Genomic DNA, 23,025 nt, shown 5'->3' on the forward strand with positions numbered 1-23,025 from the left:
TATGTATCTATATCTACATATATGTCTATATTTATCTCTTATATATACATCTATACCTATACCTACATCTGTATCTATATCTCCATCTATACTTATAACTACACCTATACCTCCATTTATACCTACATCTACAGCTATATCTGTATCTGCTAGGTCAGATGAAGTAAGTATAACATAGGAAGATGAGTAAAGAGTGAGTTAGTAATTCACAACAGACCCTATCCAAAAAAGGCATAGCAACAAAACACATGGCTTCAGATGTTTATACACAAGTGCACAAAGAAAGGATAACAAACAAGGAAAGCTAGAAATCTTAATGTAAGTATGTAAATTCAACCTCAAAGTTGTCACTGAGACTTGGTGGATGGGTACGTATTGTACTTATGACTAGAATGTGGAAAGGAACAGCATCTATTAAATGCTTACTATGTACCAAGCACTGTGCTAAGTACTTGGGATACAAATACAAAAGTGACATTCTTGCTTTCAAGAAGCTCACATTCTATTATAGGAGACAATACAACTAGGAAGATTGATCTTATAGGTAGATGTAAGGGCTGGAGAGATAACAAAGTCTGATGGACCTTGGGAGCATAGCAAGTCAAGGTCTTTCAGGAACAGTGGGAGGGGCAGGTTAACAACAAAAACAATAAATTTTTATGCTACTATTCCTCACATTTATTATAGTATAATTTATTGATATATAGTGATGTTCCTCTAAAGTAGAATTCATGCGCTAAACTATAATACCAAAGAAGGATGTCAAAAATAACAATGCATTGTCTTGTTACTAAAAATTACACCAATGAACTATATTTATCAGGTAGACCCACTATTGATATCACTGGCATCGATAATCAAACAGGAGTACTTATTGGAAAAAATAATGTGTTAAGGGCATGGGAATTAAAGTGGACACCATTTGTATTTTTAAATAATTATACTGCTAAGACACTGATGCCATGTAATAATTTTTTTTAAAAAAAAGGTCATCAAACAAACAGAGTGCATGGCATATGGCAGTTGATCAGTTGAAGGATGAATGTTAGGATGTGTTTAGTTGGCTATGTGGAATGAGGCTCAAGATTACCTCATAGAGGTGAGGATAAGGGCTTGGGAATATATTATAGACCATATGGGAACAGCAGTACCTCTCAGTATGGACTGTGTTTATAACTTGGGCTCTGTAGCTATCACTGAGGGAAGCAATCACTGTAGATAAGAGGCCACTCTTCGTAACTACTACCAACATCAAGGACTAATGACCTGCCACAGTTGGTCATTTTAGCTCAAAAGCCCTGGTTATGGCTGCAACCCACTCCCCCTCCTGATTAGCAATCCTGCTTCTAGCTTAGTCCTAAAAGCTATCAATCCAGGAAGCATCCCTATGGAGATGCAGCCTAACAACTGTTTCTGTGGGTATGGTAGTCAGAGCTATTTAAGACTTAGAAAAGAAAGTTCTTCTCACCCAATTCCTTGATGTTATCATATGGCTCAACATTAGACACGGATATTATTTTATCAATAAAAATGACATTGAAGATGATGCATTATCATTTGCTTTGCTGCTGCACTCTAAAGGACCATAGGACCTTTATGTTTATATATCTATATATCTATATATATGTTTATATTTGGCAGATGTGATGACTTATGTGTTGTCTCTCCCATTAGAATGTGACTCCTTAAGAGCAGAGATAGACTAGCTTTTCTATTTGTATCCCCCAGTACTTTGCACATAGTGATAATTTAATAAATAATTTTTCATTTATTCATTCATTCAAGGAAGAAGTAATATGTTCATAAGAGGAATCACAAATCTGGCACAGAGATAGGATATAGTAATTATAGGACACTTTAATTATTTCAGGAAAAAGAAAGAACAAAAATGATTAGTAGGGAGATGATACCCAAAGTAAGTAAGGAGATGGTAATAGAACACTTAGCTTTCATTAATGAGTTCAAGTTGCCAAAACTACTTCTAAGGGTATTTAAAGAAATGGCAGATGAGAATGCTGAGCATCTCTCGGTTATATTTGAAAAATCATGGCAAAAACTGTAAAACTATAACTACAGAAGGGCAAATACACTGATTTTCACAACTGGAAAAAAAAAGCAGACTTCCAACTATTGGACTTTATTCTCAACTTTGATTCTGAAACAAATTATTAAAGAGATGGTTTATGAACAATAAAGGGAAGTAAGTGGTGACCACTAATTACTATCATAGCTTGATCAAAAATAAGTCAGTCAGACTAATTATTACGTTTAGTGATAGGGCTTAGGACGTGTAGATCAGTGAAATATCACAGTCACTGTAGGCCTGCATTTTAGCCTAACATTTGTCAAAATCTCTCACACAATTTTCTAAATAAGACAGAAATGCAGAGCAGGTGAAAAGTACAGTTAAGTGGTTTTGAAACTAGGTCAATTAGGCATGAATAGACTGATAATATCCTAGAGGTGAGTATCAACAGGAGTGCTTCAACTCTATCAATACTTGGCCTTGGGTTATCTATCACTTTTATTAATAGATGAGGGCATAGATAGCATATTTATTAAATTTTCAGATGACACAAAAATAGGATGGATCACTAACCCAGGCATAAGACAATCAGAATCCAAAAGATCTATTAGCTAGAACATTGGATCAAATCTAATAAGATGAAATTTTAAAAGGATAAGCATAAAATTCTATATTTAGATTTTTAAAAATCAGCTTTACAAGTTTAGCAACAACGTATGTGAAAATGATGAGGGTTTTTAGAATACAATAAGCTCAATATAAGTCCACAGTGTGATATAATGCCAAAAAAGCTATATGTCAAGCATTTTGTAAACCAATATAAATGTGCTACTATATAAACAATGTTATTAGTCTTCATTCATAAGGAATAATGATCAGAATGAGGAAAGTTACTCTAGTCAGACCACTTCTGGATATTCTACACTCAGTCCTAAAAACTATATTCTAAGAGGGACTCTGAGAAACTAGATTTTATCCCCAAATACTTGTTTCTTTCCTTGTTAGAAAAGGGAACCCAGGCAGGGTGTTAAGAGGAACTAGAGATCATGATGCATAAGCATTGTTGAGAGAACTGGGGCTGGTTAGTCTGGGGAAGAAGTGAAGTGTTATTATATGGAAGAGGATTTCGAATTCAGAAGGCTGAATTAGATCAGTGAATGGAAACTGCAGAGAAGCAGATTTTGGCTTGATAGAAGGAAGAATTTCCTAAAACTCAGAATGTCCAAAAGTAAAATTACTTCCTCAGGAAGAAGTGTGTTCCCTATCATTGGAAGTCTTCAGGTAGACATTAATGAGCACTTTGTCAGGAGGTTGTAGAGGGCATTTGGAATTGGGAATGCATAGGCATTAAAAGATTATAATCACATTTCAACAACAACATTATATTGCACTGAAACACAAATGATAGTTATTTTGCTTATAAATAGAACATTTTAAGATAAATATATCCGATGCCTACCTTCTGCCATGGATTATGTCGAATATCAAGACTAAGAAGGTTTGAAGTATGTTTGCATAAAATATTAATTTCATCTCCAGTTTTTTTGAGCTGATTCCAGCTTAAGTCTAAGTATTTCAATTTCACTAGACCTCTAAATCCTTCGAGAGTTATCACATGGTTATGACTTGCATCCAAATATTCAAGATTATACTGAAAAAAGATGTACAATAATTATATTGCTACTACTGCTAAAACCTAAGTATTTACATTAATATGGTTATTTTTTTTCCATGCTCAAAGAGCCTTGTAACTGTTGGAAGGCTAATCCTCATAATGGTACTAATAAATGAATTCTTCCAAAAAACCTTTTTGCATTTCATTACAGACATTTTATTATTGATTCTTATTCTACTCTTGTGAGATAAAGAAGAAACAAGTTGTTTTAATTCAATTTTTTAAGATGAATGAAGGCACACATCAAATCTAATCCATTTTATATTATATTTTATATTTATATTCATATGTCATTGTGAAAACATATTCTATATTTTACAGAGGTCAAAACAGAACTAGAGAAGTTACACTTTGTACTATAATTAACTGCTAAATAACTATTTCTGTGGCCTTGGGCAAGTCACATAATTTCTCTGGGCCTCAGTTTCCTCATCTGTATAAAGGGAAGTAGAATAGATGATCCCTAAGGCTCTTTCCAGATTGAAATCCTTTGGTCCTATGAATCAATTCAGATGAAACTAGGAAGAAATTCTAGGCATAATGACTCCATATCATTCATGTTTCATTCATTCATGTTTCTGTTCAGTGAACAGTACTAGAAAAACATTTTATATATTTTAAAAATAGAAATATTTAAGTACCCTCATACAAGGCAGATATGATTTCCTACAATCTCAGAATCATCCACAACTCACTATCTCTCACCTCCCATATCCAAATTGTTGTGAAAGCCTCTCAATTTCACCTTTGCAACATCTCTCAAACACCCCCTTTCTCTCCTCTGACACTGCCACCACTCCAGTGCAGGCCCTCATCACCTGATGCCTGGAATACTGTAATAATCTGCTGGTGGATCTGCCTGCTTCAAGTCTCTCCCCACTTCAATTCATCCTCCAATCTGCCACTAATGTGATTTTCCTAAAGCACAGGTTCCATCATGTCATTACCCTACTCAGTAAACTCCAGTGGTTCCCTTATCACCTCCAGGATAAAATCTGTTTGGTGCAAAAAGCCCTTCATAAACTGGCCCACTCCTATCTTTCTAGTCTTTTTATACCATACCCCTACATATCTGAAATTCACTAACACTGGTCTCCTTCTGTTCCTTTCACAAAATATTCCATCTCTGAGCCTCTTCCCTGGCCGTCCTCCAGGCCAGGAATTCTCTCCCTCCTCATCTCTACTTTCTGATTTCTCTGGCTTCCTTCCACTCACAGCTAAAACGGCAACTTCTCCAAGGAGCCGTTCCTAATACTCTTTAGTGGTAGCTCCTTCCTCTTGATGGTTGATCTGGTTTTTCCTGTATATGTCTTGCCTAGACGTGGTTGTTGTTTTTTCCCTAGTGGAATGTGAGCTCCTTGATAGCAGGGGCCGTGTTTTGCCTTTATTTGAATCCCCAGTTCTTAGCATGGTGCTTGGCACATAATAAGTGCTAAAAATGCTTGCTGACTAACAGTACAGGATATGAAAAGATAGATTTGGTACATTTTGGTCATTTTAGGATTTTAGATTCTAATCAACAAGCAAGTATTTATGAAGCACTTCCTATGTGCCAGGCGCAGTGCCAGGTGTTGGGGAAAGAACACTAAGAAAGCAATAATTCCCATTCACAAGGAGTTCTATTCTTATGGGGGAGACAGGGAGAACATATATAAATACAGATAGCATAAAAATAAAGTGAATAAGTAAAATATATGCAAAACAATCAAACAGAAGGTAGTTTTGGAGAGAGCACCAGTAGCGAGGGAATCAGGAAAGGCTTCATGAAGAAGGTGCTTTACCAGCACCTGCCCCCTTTTCTTTCCATGTGGGCAGGAGCATACATCATATACTTCATCTCCCTTGCTGGGAGTCTCTCTGTGTTTCGATGGTGAGACTCTCTATGTTTCAATGGTATACAAAAGGCTCAAGCTTAGTTGGTCATGTAGTGACTTCAGGTAGGCTCCTGAGTTTGATCTCTTGGACTACATTTCTCCCAATCAACCAGACAGTGAACAGTCCTGCATCTTTAGCAAGAATCCTGGGTTGTCACAGCCCCAAATTTCTCTTGGTCATTCATCATCACTGCTAGGGTGAAGGACCTAGTGAGTATAGTTTTCTAGGGTTCTTTGGAATAAGAATTAGCATATTTTGTAAACCTTAAGTGATGTGTAGAGCTAATGAAAAGGTTTATAAGTATAGGCCCAAATGAATGTCTTCCAAAAGCAAGCCCTGCCCAGAAAAGTATCTTGTAATAGTTTCATTCAATCTCATCCCTGTCCCATCTCCCCATGAAAAGACTTTTTGGGCATCACATGGAAATCTGTCACACATACACAGGTGGCTTTGGCAGTGTTCACACTATGACTGAATGAACTCTATTTCTTTCAGTTCCTCTAAATAACTTTGGGTATAGTGGTATGTGAGAGTGGAGATAAGCAAGGGGATTTATGAGCGTAGAATCTATAGTTTCAAAATAAGTATATACTTAGTGACTATGTGCACAAAATTGTTGAAGTAAAACTCATCATGGTAATACAGCCATCCAGTTGTCCCATTGGCATAGGGGTACTTAACTTGGGGTCTATGAACTTATTTTTTAAAAATATGTTTATAACTATATTTCAATATTGTTTTCCTTTGTAATCTTATGTATTTTGTTTCATGCATTTTCTGACAACTGTCCATGACACAAAAAGGTTAAGAACCTCTTTTCTAGAGCTTTAAAATCCACTTAGGACATTCTGCCTGCCTGCCAGACGGGGGTATTGTAGGGTCTGTAGGTAGAGATAAAATGGAAGGCAAATGAGTCTGCTGTCTTAAAGCATCTAGTTTAATGAGATTTCCTAGAAGAGAAGGTGGGTGAGCCCCTAGAGTTGAGGCAGCAGGGATGGATGGTGGGAGACTCAAATAAAGGTTAAGGGGGAAAGCTCCCCATCTTTATGAGTGTATACCATCACAATGCAGCCCTGATCACTGGCTCAGGGAAGGCTGGCAATATGATTCAAGGAAATCACTGACCAGGGTCACTGGGGTGAAAGGAAAGGAAGACTGAAGGGTGTTAGGCTTTTCCTGATTAAGGTCTTAGTTGGATGCAGGTTTTACAGGTCCAGATATTGGATGATGTTATAATGAACCCAGTCATAAGAATTATCAAGTTGCCAGCTGGAGGACATTCCATTTTCCTCTGTATTTTTCTATTGGCCTGCTGTAGCAGGAACGAATCATTTTCAATTAACCTTTTGGGAGAGAGGAAAAAGAAGGAGGATGCTATACATTTCAGTACATCTTTAACCATGAAAAATATACCCCTATGAGGCATTAGCAGAGTTCCTTTGTGGAAAGAGCTATATGGTCCTGGGCAAAACAGATAATGCTGTTGCCACTTTTGATGCTTGGGACTATTTTCCTTAAAATTATCTCCTCTGAACTCTCCTAATTCTTGGAAGGGCACCACCATCACTCAAGGCACTTCGTTTGTGACCTTGTAGTTATCTTAAACTCCTTACTTTCCATCACCCCACATAGTTAAGCAGTTGCCAAGGCTTGTTAAGCCTGCCCAAGTCTCTGTCCCTTGCCCTCTCTACTACTCTATCTGAATTTTCTTTTTTATTAGGATTTAATTATCGTCTCTATGCAGATGACTCACAGATGTCTTATGGCACATTTAAAACTAAATGATCTAGAGACATCTCAAGCTCAAAATGTCCAAAACAGAGCCCACTTTATTCCCAGATCATCTCTCTTTCAAACATCCCCCATTTCTGTCAAAGGCCCCACTATCCTTCCAGCATCTCAGCCTCATAATCTCAGCATTATCTATGATTCCACATTCTCTTACTACCCATCAATGCTGAAACCTCCTTAACATCTCTCACCGTCTGACCTACTCCACTCATACAATCAAGACCTTAGGTCAGACCTTCATTTCCTCTCATCTAAATGATTACAACAACTTACTGTTTTCCCTGCCTCAAGTCTTTCCAACCTCAGTCTATGTTCCACACAGCAGCCAAAATTTCCTTAAGTGTAGATCTGACCGTGTAACTCTCCTATTCAATCAATTCCAGTGGCACCATATAGCCTGTAGGATACAATATAGACTCAGATTAGTTTTTAAAGCCCTTTTCAACCTGGTCCAATCTATCCTTCCAGTTGTATAAGATGCTATCTCACTTCCTGCATCCTCAGCCAAACTAGCCTTCTCTCCATTCCTCATACCTGGCATACCAATGTGTTCCCCTACATACTGTACTGGATCCCTTTTCACCTCTGCCTCCCAGATGCTCTTTCTTCCTTCAAGATGCAGTTCCAGTACCACATCCTATAGTGAGACTTTCCTGAACTGCTAGTGCTCTGCCTCCCCAGCTATAACATATTTATTCTGTCTTTAATCTTTATGTACTTACATATGTACATTTTGTCTCTCTTGTTTAAATGTCAAGATCCTTGAAAGGAGGGGTCTTTCCACTTTTTGTATTAGTATCTCTAGTACTTAGCACAGTGCTGGGAACATGGTAGGTGCATGTTAGTTCACTGACTGCTTGACAGCTTTTTTGCATTCATCATCTCTTTCCCCTTCATACTACAACTACAATGGCTCACCTCCTCATTATCTCTTACCTGGACTAATGCAATAGTCCTTTAATTGGCCTTCTTTCCTTCAGCCTCTCCAATCCATCCTCCACACACAGTCACCAAAATGACACTCTTAAAGGAACTATTTGAACATGTCATTCCCCCATTCTCACTTTTTGATAAACTTCAGTGTCTCTTTAGGATGTCTAGTATGAAACCCAGCCTCCTCCACTGAGCATATGTAGCCTTTAACAATCTAGCACCAAACTACCATTCTAGACTTACTCAAAATTACTCCCCAATCATATAATCTATAGTCCAGCCAAACTGCACTTCTTGCTGCATCTCATACAAGACATTTAATCTTCTTCCCCTGTGCCTTGACACAAACTATCCTCCATGCCTGAATGCAGTTCTTCTTCATATCTACTTGTTCTTTGTACTTGAATCCCTAGTGCCTATCACAGTGCCTGGAACAGAGTTAAGTGCTCATAAGAATTTGTTGATTCAATTCCTACTCTGTTTTATAACTCTGCTCAAGCACCATTTACTACGTGAAGTTTTTCATGATCTGTCCAGTTGCTACTACCTTCCCTCAATTTTGAACCAAGCTTATGATAAGGAAGGAAAAAGTGAGAAACTAGAAGAAATATGGTTAAAGTAGAATAATATACCAACAAGCACACATGCACAGTCTCCATTTGCTTGCTACTTCAGACCTTCTTTTAGTCACTTGTAGATGATATCTATGTCAATATGAAGGAAAGTTAAGATGACCATGTGAAATCTGGATAGAAAAGACAAGACAGAAAAGAAGAAAGAATAGCAAAGAGATAAAAATAACATTAATAGTCATGAAGGAGATTATGAATGGGATACGACAAATGGGGAGGAAGGGAATGAGGAAACAGAAGGGACTTTGGAAACCATGGATTCTATTTCCTTCATTTTGCAGAAGAGGATATAGAGATTAAGAAGTTAAGTGACTTACTTGAAATTAAACAGGCAGGATTTGACTTCGTGCATTCCCTACTCCAAACTCAGCACTCTATTACATCTAACTGCCAGTCTTATTCATAATTTGGCTGCTACAGTGGGATAAATTTCTTTCATTTAAAGAAAGTAATACCAGAAGAATGATTTCTTACCAAATAGTACACATCATCTAAGCATGTAAATTCATTAAAGCTGATGATAAGTTTTTGGAGTCCTGTTAATTTGGAAAGATCCCTCAATTTATTCAAGCTGTTTCCATGTAGATTCAGGCTCTAGAGAAATAGTAAAAGAAAATTAAATATTATAAGAAATTTAATCCTATTGAAATTACTATTTTCTACTATATTAATAACCAATTATTAAATTATGATTGAGGTTTTTTTTTCTTTCTATTTTCTCATTCAAGGACCAGCCCTTGCAGGTCATTCAGTAAGTCTCTGAGGGACACCACTGGTAGATGGAATTGCTGAAATCCTCTGGGTGCGTCCTCTGCAATCTTGGGCAGGATCCCACACAACTAGAAGATTTTACAAAAAGAATCTAATCTAGATAAATTTTGCCCTTTGGAATTAAGTCTATGCCCTTGCAGCCTCCCTATTTGTGGTCTAGGGTAATCCAGTTTATGAAGGAGAAAATCAAGCACAGTGGTCTGGGTAAAGCTGGATTCCTTTGTCCAGATTCATAGAGGCAGCTCAGTCACATGATCAAGTCATGATCTCAGTAGGATGAGCTAAAGACTTTTAGCCCATCTCCTCATTAATATATATACCCTGTCATGAATTGTTAACCAATCAGGATTGAATTTCACCTTTCATGGTACCTCCTATTCCAGAGGTATTTAAGCATTCAGTGATCTCCATTACTTTTTTCTTTGTTATCAAGAGAGACCAGTGATTATCAATTTATTGATTACTAGCTAGTATAATTAATAGATTATTAATTACCCAGAAACTCTGTCTCTCAAGATTTTCATTTGTCACACTTATAGTACTTTATTCTTTTTTCAAATTAAAGGCAACTTCTATAATGTTAGAAAAATAGAAAAAAATTGAATTGTAAAAATTACGTATCAAAAAGTATTCAAATATATTTATAGCAGCCCATTTTGTGGTGGCAAAGAACTGGAAATTGAAGGGATGTCCATCAATTGGGTAATGGATGAACAAGTTGTAGTATATGATTGTGATAGAATATTATTGTGCTATAAGAAATAACGAGCAGGATAGTTTAAGAAAAGCCTGAGAAGACTTAAATAAAAACTGATGCAAAGTGAAGAAGAACCAGGAGAACAGCAATATTGTATGATGGATGATCCACAGTGAATGATTTAGATATTCTGATCAGTACAATGATCTAAGACAATTCTGAAGGACATATGATGAAAAATGCTATCCACCTCCAAAGAAAGAATTGATGGAGCCTGAATGCAGAATGAAACAAATTTTTTTCACTTTCTTTGTTTTTCTTGCCTTTTTTTTTGCAAAATGGCTGATGTGGCAATATGTTTTGTATAATTGTTACTACATTTCTTGCCTTTACAATGGATGGGGAAGGATCGGGGGGGGGAATTTAAAATTCAAAATTTAAAAATAATGTTAAAATAAATTTCTAAAATATTGTTAAGCATCGTAAATTATCAAGTATTAAGTACTGTTAAAATTAAGAAGCTAATCATTTGAGATATATAATGGTATTTTATCTAAAAGCATTTAATACAATATAATTCAGTAGGAAAATATCAAAGGACTGAGTTCTCTTTTTGACCTATTCCATTTTTAAAAAATTAATTAATTTGTTTCCTTTTAGTTTACAGGATTCGATTCCACAATTCCTTGAGTTTCACATTTTGTCCCCCTTCCTCCCCTCTCCCCTATTGACCTATTCAATATTCATTGAGTATTTGATCCTTTTTTAAAAATTACTTTTTATTGTAGACTTAACAAATGTGTTAAGAATTAAGAATTAAAAAATATTTCAGTAGGAGGCAGTTAGTCTTACATTGACCTAATCACTGAAAAGGAGACAGGAAAGGAGATATTAAGCTAATTATAAAATGCTAAAATGTCAGCAAGGTGATCCCTTTATGAAATGGGAATTAGTTTTTTTTAATGAATCAAAAGGGAAAAAAATAGGATTAGGCTGCAGGATGAAATTTAGAAGTAGTTCAGTGAATCCAAAAGGAACCCAGCTCCTGACAGAAGGAGAAGAAACAGCATGGATCTTGAGAAAAGAAAATATAAGAAGGCACATGGATCTAAGAAAGAAAAAATATAGGCAGAAATAATCACCACAATGAAAGGGGGTAGGACTGGGTCATGGACACCAATCTTGCATGAGGCATGTTGGGAGAGAAGCTCTGTCACTAACACCGTGGCCTATAGAATCCATTGTGATCATGCTCTATCACTTTTGCCCCCTTAAAGCTATTTATGGGAGCCAGAAGTTTTGGTTTTATTCATTTGCGCATGGGGAGAAATTTGTAGTTTGCCTTTCTTTGTTTTAAATATCTACTTTTTAATTATAAGCAGTGGCAATCACTAGCAATTACTATGAGGGTTTGTACTTCTTGGGAATACAAGTGGGAGGAAAAAGTCAGGAGTAAAACATTCCCAGAGAAGACATAGAGATGGTTCCAAATATTGGGGTGTTTTGAGAGAAGCTCTGTCTCTAGTTGGGGACTCAGAGCTAATAAAAAGGTAAAAAGAATTACATAACTTTTGATCTTACTTCCTAGAATAGAGGAGAGCTTTATGCCAGGAAAATCCAGCTGGGAAAAGTCAGTAATAAGATAAAGGGGTACTATTCTTTTTAACACTGCTACACAAATAACACAAGATTTTAATATGAAATTGAACTTTAATTATGAAGCTAAATATTTAACATAATAAAAATTTACTTACATATGTGTGTCCCCTTCTGAATTTGTATTTACTCTCATGTATTTTAGAGAAAATGTTGGCACATGAGGTGGTGCAGTGAATTAGAGCATTGGCCCTGGAGTAAGGAGGACCTGAATTCAAATCTTATCTCAGACATTTGACACACCCCCAGTAGCTGTGTGACCTTGGGCAAGCCGCCACTTAACCCCAAGTGATTTGCCTTCCCCCCTCCAAAAAAAATTTTTTTTTCATTAAGAAGATGGTGTAGTTTTTTTTTCTTTTCTTGTATTACTGCTCATTAACTTTACTCCCAATTTTTCCCTTCACCCTCAAATAAAAACCCTGTCTTATAACAAATATAGTGAGACTAGCTACATTAAGTTTGTACATGTATTGTTTCACAATGGACCTTTAGTCTCATGTCTTGAGACACGGGAATCATGCTTCAAAATCAATCTTCTGCAATCATGATTTGTTATTGTTCTTATTGTTCTAAATAAGTAAATTAATTTAGGTAGGATTGTCATTTTTATCAAATTAGCTTGGCCTACCCATCAGCAATTGATATTTTCCCAATTGTTTAGATCTGACTTTATTTGTGGGAAAAGTGTTTTGTATTTGTGTTCATATAGTTCCTGGGTTTGTCTTGGCAGGTAAATTCCTAAACAGTTTATATTGTCTACAGTTACTTTAAAGGGAATTTATCTTTCTATCTCTAGCTGCTGGGCTTTGCTAGTGATATATAGAAATGTCAATGATTTATGGGGGTTTATTTTATTCCTGCAACTTTGCTAAAGTTGTTTATTATTTCAAGCATTTTTTTACTTGATTCTCTAGGATTAAGTATATCATCATATCATTTGCAAAGAGTGATAGCTTAGTTTCTTCTTTGCCTATTCTAAATTCCTTTAATTTCTTTTTCTTATCTTATTGCTAAAGCTAACATTTCTAGTATAATATTGAATAACAGTATTGATAATGGACATCCTTGTTTCATATTTGATCTTATTGGAAATGCTTCTAGTTTTTCCCCAATCCATATAATGCATGCTGATAGTTTTAGGTAGATGCTACTTTTCATTTTAAGGAAAATTCCATTTATTCCTATGCCCTCTAGCATTTTAAATAGGAATGGGTGTTGTATTTTGTGAAAAGCTTCTTCTGTATCTATTGATAAAATCTTATTATTTTTGCTGTTTTTGTTATTCATATGGTCAGGTATGAATCCCACCTGGTCATAGTGTATTACCCTTGTGATAAGCTGTTGTAAGCTCTTTGCTAATATTTTATTTAAAATTTTTGCATCTATATTCATTAGGGAGATTGGTCTAGAATTTTCTTTCTCTGTTTTGGCTGTTCCTGTTTTAGGTATCAGCACCATATTTGTTTCATAAGAAGAATTTGGTAGTACTTCTTCACCTATTTTTTCAAATGGTTTATATAGTATTGGAATTAATTGTTCTTTAAATGTTTGGTAGAATTTACTTGTAAATCCATCTGGCCCCAGAGATTTTTCTTAAATGGGGTTATCTAAGTATTTTATTTCCTCTTCTCTTAATCTGGGCAATTTATATTTTTGTAAACATTCATTAAATTGGGCATAGACCAATGTCTGACACCATACACCAAAATAAAGTCAAATGGGTACACGATTTAGATATAAAGACTGATACTATAAAAAAAATGGGGGAGCAAGGAATAATTTATCTGTCAGATTTTTAGAGAATGGAGGAATCTATGACCAAACAAGAGATAGAAAACATTATGAAATGCAAAATGGATCATTTTGATTACATTAGATTGAAAAGTTTTTGCGAACAAAGCCAATGCAACCAAGATTAGGAAGGAAGCTGAAAACTGGGAAAGAATTTTTACAATTAGTGTCTCTAATAAAGGCCTCATTTCTAAAATATATAGAGAACTGAGTCAAATTTATAAAAATACAAGTCATTTCCCAATTGACAAATGGTCAAAGAATATGAACAGGCATCTTTATTCCAATAAAGAAATTAGGGCTATCTATAGTCATATAAAAAAATGCTCTAAGTCACTATTGATTAGAGAAATACAAACCAAAATAACTCTGAGGGACCACATAACACCTATTAGATTGGTTAACATGACAAAACAGGAAAATGATAAATGTTGGGTATGTAGGAAAACTGGAAAACAAATGCATTGTTGGTGGAGTTGTGAATTCAGCCAACCATTCTGGAGAGCAATTGGGAACTATGCCAAAAGGACTACAAAACTGTGCATACCCTTTGATCCAGCAATACCACTTTTAGGTCTGTATCCCAAAGAGATCATAAAAATGGGAAAAGGAGCCATATGTACAAAAATATTTATAGCAGCTCTTTTTGTGGTGGCCAAGAATTGGAAATTGAAAGGATGCCCATCAATGGGAGAATGGCTGATCAAGTTGTGGTATATGAATATAATGGAATACTCTTGGTGAGCAGGTGGACTTCAGAAAAACCTCAAAAGACTTCTATGAACTGATGCTAAGTTAAGTGAGCAGAACCAGGAAAACATTGTACACAGTAACAGCGACATTGTGCAATGACCAAGGATGGTTGATAGACTTAGCTCTTCTCATCAATGCAATGAACCAACACAATTTCAAAAGACTCATGTTAGAAAATGCTACTCACATCCTGAGAAAGAATTATGGAGTCTGAATGCAGATCGAAGCATACTATTTTTTTCTTTTTTTTTCTCATGATTTTCCCCTTTGGTTCTAATTCTTTTTTACATCATGACTAGGAAATATGCTTAATATGATTGTACATGCAGAGCCTCTATCAGATTGGAAGGAGGGGGAGAAAATGTAAAACTTCTAAAATCTTATGTAAGTGAATGTTGAAAACTAAAAATAAATAAATAAATAATTTTAAAATGGAGAGAGTAGAAAGATACTGGGTATGGTAAGTGCAAAAGATCATCACAAAACAATAAAACTGCCATTAGCACACACAAAAATTTCTGAAGTTGTTAAGAATCACGTTTTTAGACTGTTTAGAAACATCAGATACTCTGAATTTGAGATCTTTGCCCACTGACCAATAAATAGACATACTACTGAAGGAAAAAAATCATATTAATCTTGAACTTCTTACTATATATGAAACCAAAAAAAGGAAAGTTGATGTTACATGGAAAGATGGTTCACAGGTTTTCCTTGTAGAAGAAAATAAAGGATTGGGTGAAGTTGGCTTTATTGTTATGTCCAATGGCAATTAGAAAAATGACTGAATATGTTGTGGCATATGAACATGATGGAATACTATTGTGTTATAAGAAATAACAAAGTGGTGGTTTCACAAAAACATGGCAAGACCTGTATGAATTGATGCAACATGAAGTGAGAAGTACTGTGCATAGTAACAGCAATGTTGTAATGATGATCAACTGTGAAAGACTTAGCTATTCTGATCAGTACAATGATCTAAAACATTTCCAAAGGACTCATAATGAAAAAATGCTATCTACCTCCAGAGAGAGAACTGATGAACTCTTGAGTGAAAAATGAAATATAATTTTCTCACTTTATTTTTTTCTGTTGCAATATGGCTAATATGGAAATGTTTTTCATGATTTCACATGTATATAACATATAACATATTGCTTGCCTTCTCAGTGGGTGGGGAGAAGGTGGGAGGGAGAGAATTTGGAATTCAAAATTTTAAAAAAGAAAAGAATGTTAAAAATAAATAATAAATCTTAAAAGATTTTTTTGAAAAGAAATTAATGGAAGCAATAATAACATCAGTAAAGTAGTATTAACATGCCAGTTACTAGGAGTACAAAGGGCAAAGGATGAAATGATCTCTTCCTGAGAAGTTTGCTTTAACAGGGAAGACTAATACACACAAATATACAGAAACAAATACCAAGTATTTAAATACCAGGCAATTTGTGAAGGAGGATACTCACAATTGGGGAAATCAGGTTCATTTTAAAGAATCAAAGGGATTCCATTAGGCAGAGCTAAGGCAGGATTACAATTTGGTATGGCCCATGAAGAAGCATGAAAATGAGAGCTGAAATATCATGTGTGAGAACTGGAAAGAAGGCCACCTTGAGAGGACCATAGAGTACAAGAACAGGAATAATGTACAATACATCTAGAAGCACAAGCTGAAACCAGGTTGTGAAGGCTTTTAAAAGCTTAAAAAAAAGTTTATAATTTAATTTAAAGACAAGAGGGAACCACTAGAATTGATTGAGTAGGAGAGTAACACAGTCAGATCTGAACTTATGAAAAATCACTTTGGCATCAGTATAAAGGATGAATGGGTGTGGGGAGAGACATGAGAGAAGGAGCCAATAAATAATGTAGGACTAAAACTCAGGGGAGAGACTGAAGCTAGATATAAAGATCTTTAAATCATCTGCATAGTGATTGTAGTTTAATCCATGGAAGCTAGTTTATGAAGTCACTACAGAGAGTATTGAAAGAGAAGGGAAATTCTAGCACAGAACCTTGAGTAACATCCTCATTTAGGAGCAGCAAAGGAGACAAAGGGGCAATAAGACAGAGAAGAGAAGAACCAGAAGAGAATAATGCCATGAAAACTCAAAGAGAAAAGAGTATTCACAGTAATCAACAGCAAGTGTCAAATGTAATAGATAGGTCAAAAAGGATGAAGACTGAGAAAAGACCATCTAAGCCAAGAGATTGATGGTTATGTTGTAGTAAGCAGTTTCACTTAAGTGATGAGATCTGAAGCCAGATTGCAGAGTGTTGAGGAATGATCCTGTAGAAAGAGAAATTACATTCAAAATAACTACGGAATTAATAAAATATCCAGGAATAAACCCATCGGGAACCACTCAGAACTTTTAAGACTATTACCATAAAACATTATTTACAGAAGGCTCACTTAAATAATGGGAAACCTATCGATTGCTCATGTTTAGGTGGTGCTGCTAAAATAAAAAGGTCAGTATTACTTTCATTACAGATTCAGGCAGTCAGTCAACTAGGATTAATTGTCTACTATGTTACAGGGATTATACAAAGTGCTGGAGATAAAAAGAATGTCAACATAAAAAAAAAATCAAACCAGAGATATGTGAATCCAACTTCCAAAAGCTTACTTTACATTACTTGACAAAATAATGATAACAAAGTTCATCTGGAGGCATGAAAGTTCACAAGAGAAAAATTTTAAAAGAGATATGAAAAACAATGGAATCTAGTACTACTATATCTCAAATTATACTACAAAGCTACAATTATCAAAATTATTTAATATCAGTTAAAAAATAGAAAAATTAATCAATGGAACAGATTAAGTATGAAGTTTCAGAGATAATCATAAATAGTGGCAAGTGATCAATAAAATGAAGGAAACTATTGGGGTAAATATTTGCTATTTGAAAAAAAATCTGCTGGGAAGCAATCTAGAAGCAAATCAGGTTTAGATCAAAACTTACCATGTCCCACAATAAGTTTCAAAATGGCATATGACTGAAGGGAAGCAGATACATTTTACAATTATTATGGAAACAATTTTTAACCAAACAAGAGATAGAGAAGATCATAGATAATGAAGTGGAGAATTTTTATTACATACAACTGGACATTTTTTTTTACAAAAACAAAGTCAATGTAGTTAGAATTAGGAGGCAAAAAGTTAACTGAGGGGGAAAAAACTTTGTTAGGAACCTCTTAAAGGCCTGATATTCAAGATATACAGGAAATCTATACAATTATAGTAAAACAAAAATCATTCTCCAATAGATAAATGGTCAAATGATATGAAAAGGAAGTTTTCAAAAGAAGAAATGCAAGCTATTGACAGCCACATGAAAAAATTCTCCAAATCCCTAATAATAATGGACACACCAATAAATCAACTCTGGCATTCCAGTTTATGCTCATCATAACTGGCAAAGATGACAAAAGAGGAAGGAACATGGCACACTAATTATTGAATTGTTGAAGAAGTCTGAGGAGCTAAAAAGTGGTCCAGTCCTTCTGGAAAGCAATTTAAAATAATATACGAAGAGTCATGAAACTGTATAAACTCTATGACAGAGAAAAACCACTACTAGGTGTATATGCAAAAGAGGAAAAAACAGAAAGACCCATATATACAAAAATATTCATAATAGCATTTTTTAAGGTAACAAGGAAATTGAAACAAATTGGCTGGATGCCTATCATTGGGAAATGTATGGACACATTATGGTATTTTCATATATTAGAATATTACTGTGCCATATAAGAGAAGTCTAGGAAGTCTTGCATGAACAGATTCAAAGTGAAGTGAACTAATGCAATACAACTAATAAAATGATGAAAAAATATAGTAAGGAAAAACAACTTTGTAAGAATTAAACACATGGTAGGGGGGCAGAGACAAGATAGCAGAGTAAAAACAGGAACTTTTCTGAGATCCTCTCCACCTCCAATACCTGTAAAATATGACTCTAAAGAAATTTTAGAGCTACAGAACCCATAAAGTGACAAAGAGAAACAAAATCTCCCTCTGAAGGCAGCCTGGAAGGCAGACAGAAAGGGTCTATCACACTGGGCTGGGAGCTGAGCACAGTCCTGTGTGAGCCACATGGTTCTGGCCCAGGGGTGGCCCCAACCAGTGGCCCAAACACACCTGAGCAGACTTCAGGAGACTGACTCACCAGCAGCTGTGGCAGTTTCCAGACTTCTCAACCCATAAATGCCAAAGAGAAAGTAAAAGGTCAGTGGAGAACTCTGTTGGAACTGGGAGATGGAAGAGAACAGTCTGGCCCTTGCTCCTGGGGTGAGTGGCAACAGAGGCACAGTGGCTACAGCTGCTGCCACATGACTGCCTCCAGAGCTCCTGGCCTGCAGATCATAGGGGGACCAAACAACCTTTCAGAGGGTAACTGCTCTTGCTTTGAACTGCTTGGATCTGGATCACAGTCTTGGGTGGTGGTCCTGGGGTGTGTGGCCAGTGTGCCAGAGCTTGTGGTGGCTGTGGAGAGGGCGCCCACCTCACAGCTCTGACAACATTTGTTAAAACTCCAGAGATTTGGGACACAGCTTTCTCCACTCTGGAAGCAGAGTTCTACCCTGGCAAAGAGCTCAAAAGACAAGTAATTGGATGGCAAGATGAGCAAGCAGAAGAAGCGCAATCAGACCATAGAATCTTTTGGGGGGGGGCACAAAAAGGCTCCAGAAGAAGACAATGAAGTCAAAACTCCTGCATCAAATACTTCCAAAAAATATGCATTGGTTACAGGCTATGGAGGAGCTCAAGACGGATTTTCAAAATCAAGTATGAGAAGTGGAGGAAAAACTGGGAAAAGAAATGAGAATGATGCAAGAAAATCATGAAAAACAAGTCAGCACCCTTCTAAAGGAGCCCCCCCCCGCAAATACTGAAGAAAATAATGCCTTAAAAAATAGACTAACTCAAATGGCAAACGAAGCCCAAAAATACAATGAGGAGAAAAATGCCTTAAAAAGCCAAATTGTGGGGCGGTTAGGTGGTACGGTGAGTAAAGTGCTGGCCTTGAAGTCAGGAGGACCTGAGTTTGGTTCTGGCCTCAGACACTTAACACCCACACAAAAAAACTAGCCATGTAACCTTGGGCAAGTTACTTAACCCCAATTGCCCTCCAAAAAGAAAAAAACAAAGCCAAATGGTCCATATGGAAAAGGAATTTCAAAAACTCACTGAAGAGAATAATTCCTTCAAAATTAGATTGGAGCAAATGGAAGCTAATGACTTTATGAGAAATCAAGATACTATAAAACAGATCCAAACAAATGAAAAAACTAGAAGGCAATGTGAAACCTCATGAGAAGAACCACTGACCTGGAAAACAGATCCAGGAGAGATCATTTAAAAAATATTGGACTACCTGAAAACCATGATCAAAAAGGGAGCAAGTGGAGTACTACGTACACATAAAGGGAATCCTTGTAGGGGAAATAAAACAATTTTCAGGGGAATTAAGGGATCAAGTCTTACAATATATTATAGAGTCAGATACTGAAATAAATGCAGAACTAAAGAGTTCTGGAAAATACAGCATTTTAAAAGATCCCCAGCTTCTTCCTCAAAGAAAAGTCCATCTCTTTTACATTAATAGTCTTTGGATGATAATTTTTGGCTGCAAGTCATGGAATGCCACAATCACTGAAGAACAGAAGTTTCTGATAGCCAAAAGAGCAAACAGTGAAGAAGCGTATGATCAGTGCCAATAATTTTCAATGTATTACCAACAAAGGGTTAAGCACAGAAAGCAATAAACGAAGATAGAATCAGAGAAGTATTTGACTTGAAAAAGTGGTAGGTAGTTCATAAAATGAGATCTAGGGATAGTCAACGAGTAGTGAGAAGAGATCTAGAGGAAGACATCTGCTAGGTTGGACTAGAACTCTGTGGAAGATTTATGGGAAAATGTGGATAAGACTCAAGTATGAGCAAGATAAGAACTTGCATATAGTTTGTGATCTGTACTAGTGGAAAGATCATTCACATGAATGTACTCAGAGGTCCATTACAGAACTGAAGTAATTCAGGGAATCCATCAACCATAGCATAGCATGTTTATAATTTCTGATTTGATAGAGGTAAGTCCCATCGAAATGAAGTTATATGTCATTATATGTATATACTTACACATATAAATGTAAATATATACTTAAGTATCATTTTGTAAACTTAGGAATTCTATAAATGTACTTAAGCTATTCTTATTACTTACTAATAAATTCTTATTCATATTTTTAAAAAGTACTACTGACATCTGTGGTCCTTTTTATTTGTTTTGAATCTCTGTTTCTGAGATATCTTGAAAATCAACATAAGTACCAACAAAATTGTGTCACCTCCAGCACAGATTTCTTTAGTACCACTTTCCAACTTCATCTCCTAAAGTTGATAGCATCAATACTCATTGAGTGTAATTAATTAAGTACCATTGAAGAAAACAATGATATAAAGAATTCTTAAGTAAGGCTACTGAATATTAACCTACAAGGCAACAACTTTAGGAATGCTCGGCACACAGACTGTTTAAGGGGGAGAGAAGGCAATTACAGGGGACCACTTTCCAGTACTTGGTGCAGATCCCTGTCGCATTTCAGTCCCAGGGTGAAAAGAACACTAGAGTACCAGTGTTTGCCACCTGAGGGAAGTAGGAGCCCTAGTCACAGACCAGGGTAGAGAGGAGTGCTTGTGGCAGCTCACTGAAGAGGGGAGGCCCTTGTCTTAAGTATAGTGCAGGGAGTTGCTACTGCTTTTCCCAACTTGTATTTACAGGGCCAGAAGGGGCAAAACAGACTTTTGAGGAGAGACAGAGTAAAAAGAGAAGGATACATAGGGGGAAAATAAGAATGGTGAGAAATACAGTTAGCTATCATAATTGTGAATGTGAATGGGATGAACCCACTCATGAAACAGAAGTGGATAACAGAATGGATTAAAAAGCAGAATCCAACAATATGTTGTTTACAAGAAACAAATCTGAAGCAGAAAGATACATACATCCAAATTCTTAAAATTTTTAAAAGTTAAAAGAATTACAGGAGGAAATATACAGTAACCTAACCAAAAAATAAATAATAAAGCAGTTAAGGAGAAGACTAGAAGGAGAAGACTCATCTTCCTGAGTTCAAATCAGACCTTAAACATTTACTAGCTATGTGACTCTAGGCAGGTCACTTAGCTCTGTTTGCCTCACTTTCCTAATCTGTAAAATGAGCTGGGGAAGGAAACAGCAAACCACTCCAGTACCTTTGCCAAGAAAACCCCAAATAGGGTTACAAGTAATTGGACATGACTGAAAAACAACTGAACAGTTGAAAGAGTTAAAGGTGCAGATGCTACATTTTAATTAGCACAGGTCAGTTTATCAGATTAGCACTAAGGGGATGAGATATGGTTTAGCAAAAGAGAAAATGATAAGGCCAGGCCTTGGGTAGCAAAAAGTAGCATTTTAAGGCATTGGATCAAAGAGAGGAACCTTGCCAATATGGTGCTTAGTTGGATGCCTGGGAAAGAAAAGATGAGGGGAAAAAAGGTGTCAAAGAGGGAGGGAGTCACCTAATATAAACTTTGCCTACATCAAAATTGGTCTGAAATTTCCCCTGAAATCTATATTGTTTCCTGAGCACTATATTACTTTATTTGTATGTGTCACCTACAAAATACACTACAACACAGGAAAATTGAATAGACCAATTTGCCACAGTCAGGTTATAATTTTTAGTTTTTAATGGTGCTCTGCTAACATAAAACTAACTATTTTGGTCGACCTATTTATTCCATTCCCCTCATTACATCTCATCTAAAACCAAAAAGCTAAACTGTTCTGGTTTGACTTGTAGTAGTAGTAAATGTTCAATACTTGTTTGCAGAAGCTATGGTCTCTAAAAATTATTTCTGAAATTCTTGAGAAAAATTCTCTAAGTGTCATGATTTCTTTTTTTTCAATTTAATTAATTTTATTTGTGAAATTAAGCTAACTCTACTTAAAAAGGTTATATTTCATGAGGTACAGTATTTGAAGTACAGTCATAACAATTCCCTCATATTTAATATTTTGTTCACAAAATCAAGTTAATCCTTTTTTCACAGTGAAATCAAATGAAGTGTTAATACATCTCAGCTCTCAAAATTAATTATGATTTGTTTATTAATTCAGAAAATATTGAAAAAATACACGAATAGAGAAAATACTATGTAGGCTTGTACATAATTCTTATAACCACACAAAAGCTATGAAAGCACTTTAAAAAGTCAAAGAGAATCATACAAATTTAAGGAACAGTACAAGTACATAGAACCAATTCCCCTGTAAAATGAATCTTGAAAGCATACAAGAAGTTGTTTGCAAGTTCTGTATTTCTTCTGTTCTTACTTCAGTAAGAGGGCACCTATTGGCCT

General features: G+C 35.7%; 1 protein-coding gene across 1 annotated transcript in view; it reads right to left on the reverse strand.

Annotated features, from left to right (window-relative positions):
- LRRC9 (leucine rich repeat containing 9) overlaps window positions 1-23,025 on the reverse strand; it is a 211,438-nt gene that overhangs the window by 95,705 nt on the left and 92,708 nt on the right. The window contains exons 17-18 of the mRNA XM_069092055.1: window positions 9,407-9,526; window positions 3,486-3,677 (exon numbers count right to left, since the gene is read on the reverse strand). Coding sequence (XP_068948156.1) covers window positions 3,486-3,677; window positions 9,407-9,526 — 312 coding nt within the window. The remainder of the gene's footprint in view (window positions 1-3,485; window positions 3,678-9,406; window positions 9,527-23,025) is intronic.

This window comes from Petaurus breviceps, unplaced genomic scaffold, assembly GCF_028583685.1.
Source record: "Petaurus breviceps papuanus isolate PSGF00001 unplaced genomic scaffold, PetGlider_PUasm1.0 189, whole genome shotgun sequence".
NCBI classification, from domain to species: domain Eukaryota; kingdom Metazoa; phylum Chordata; class Mammalia; order Diprotodontia; family Petauridae; genus Petaurus; species Petaurus breviceps.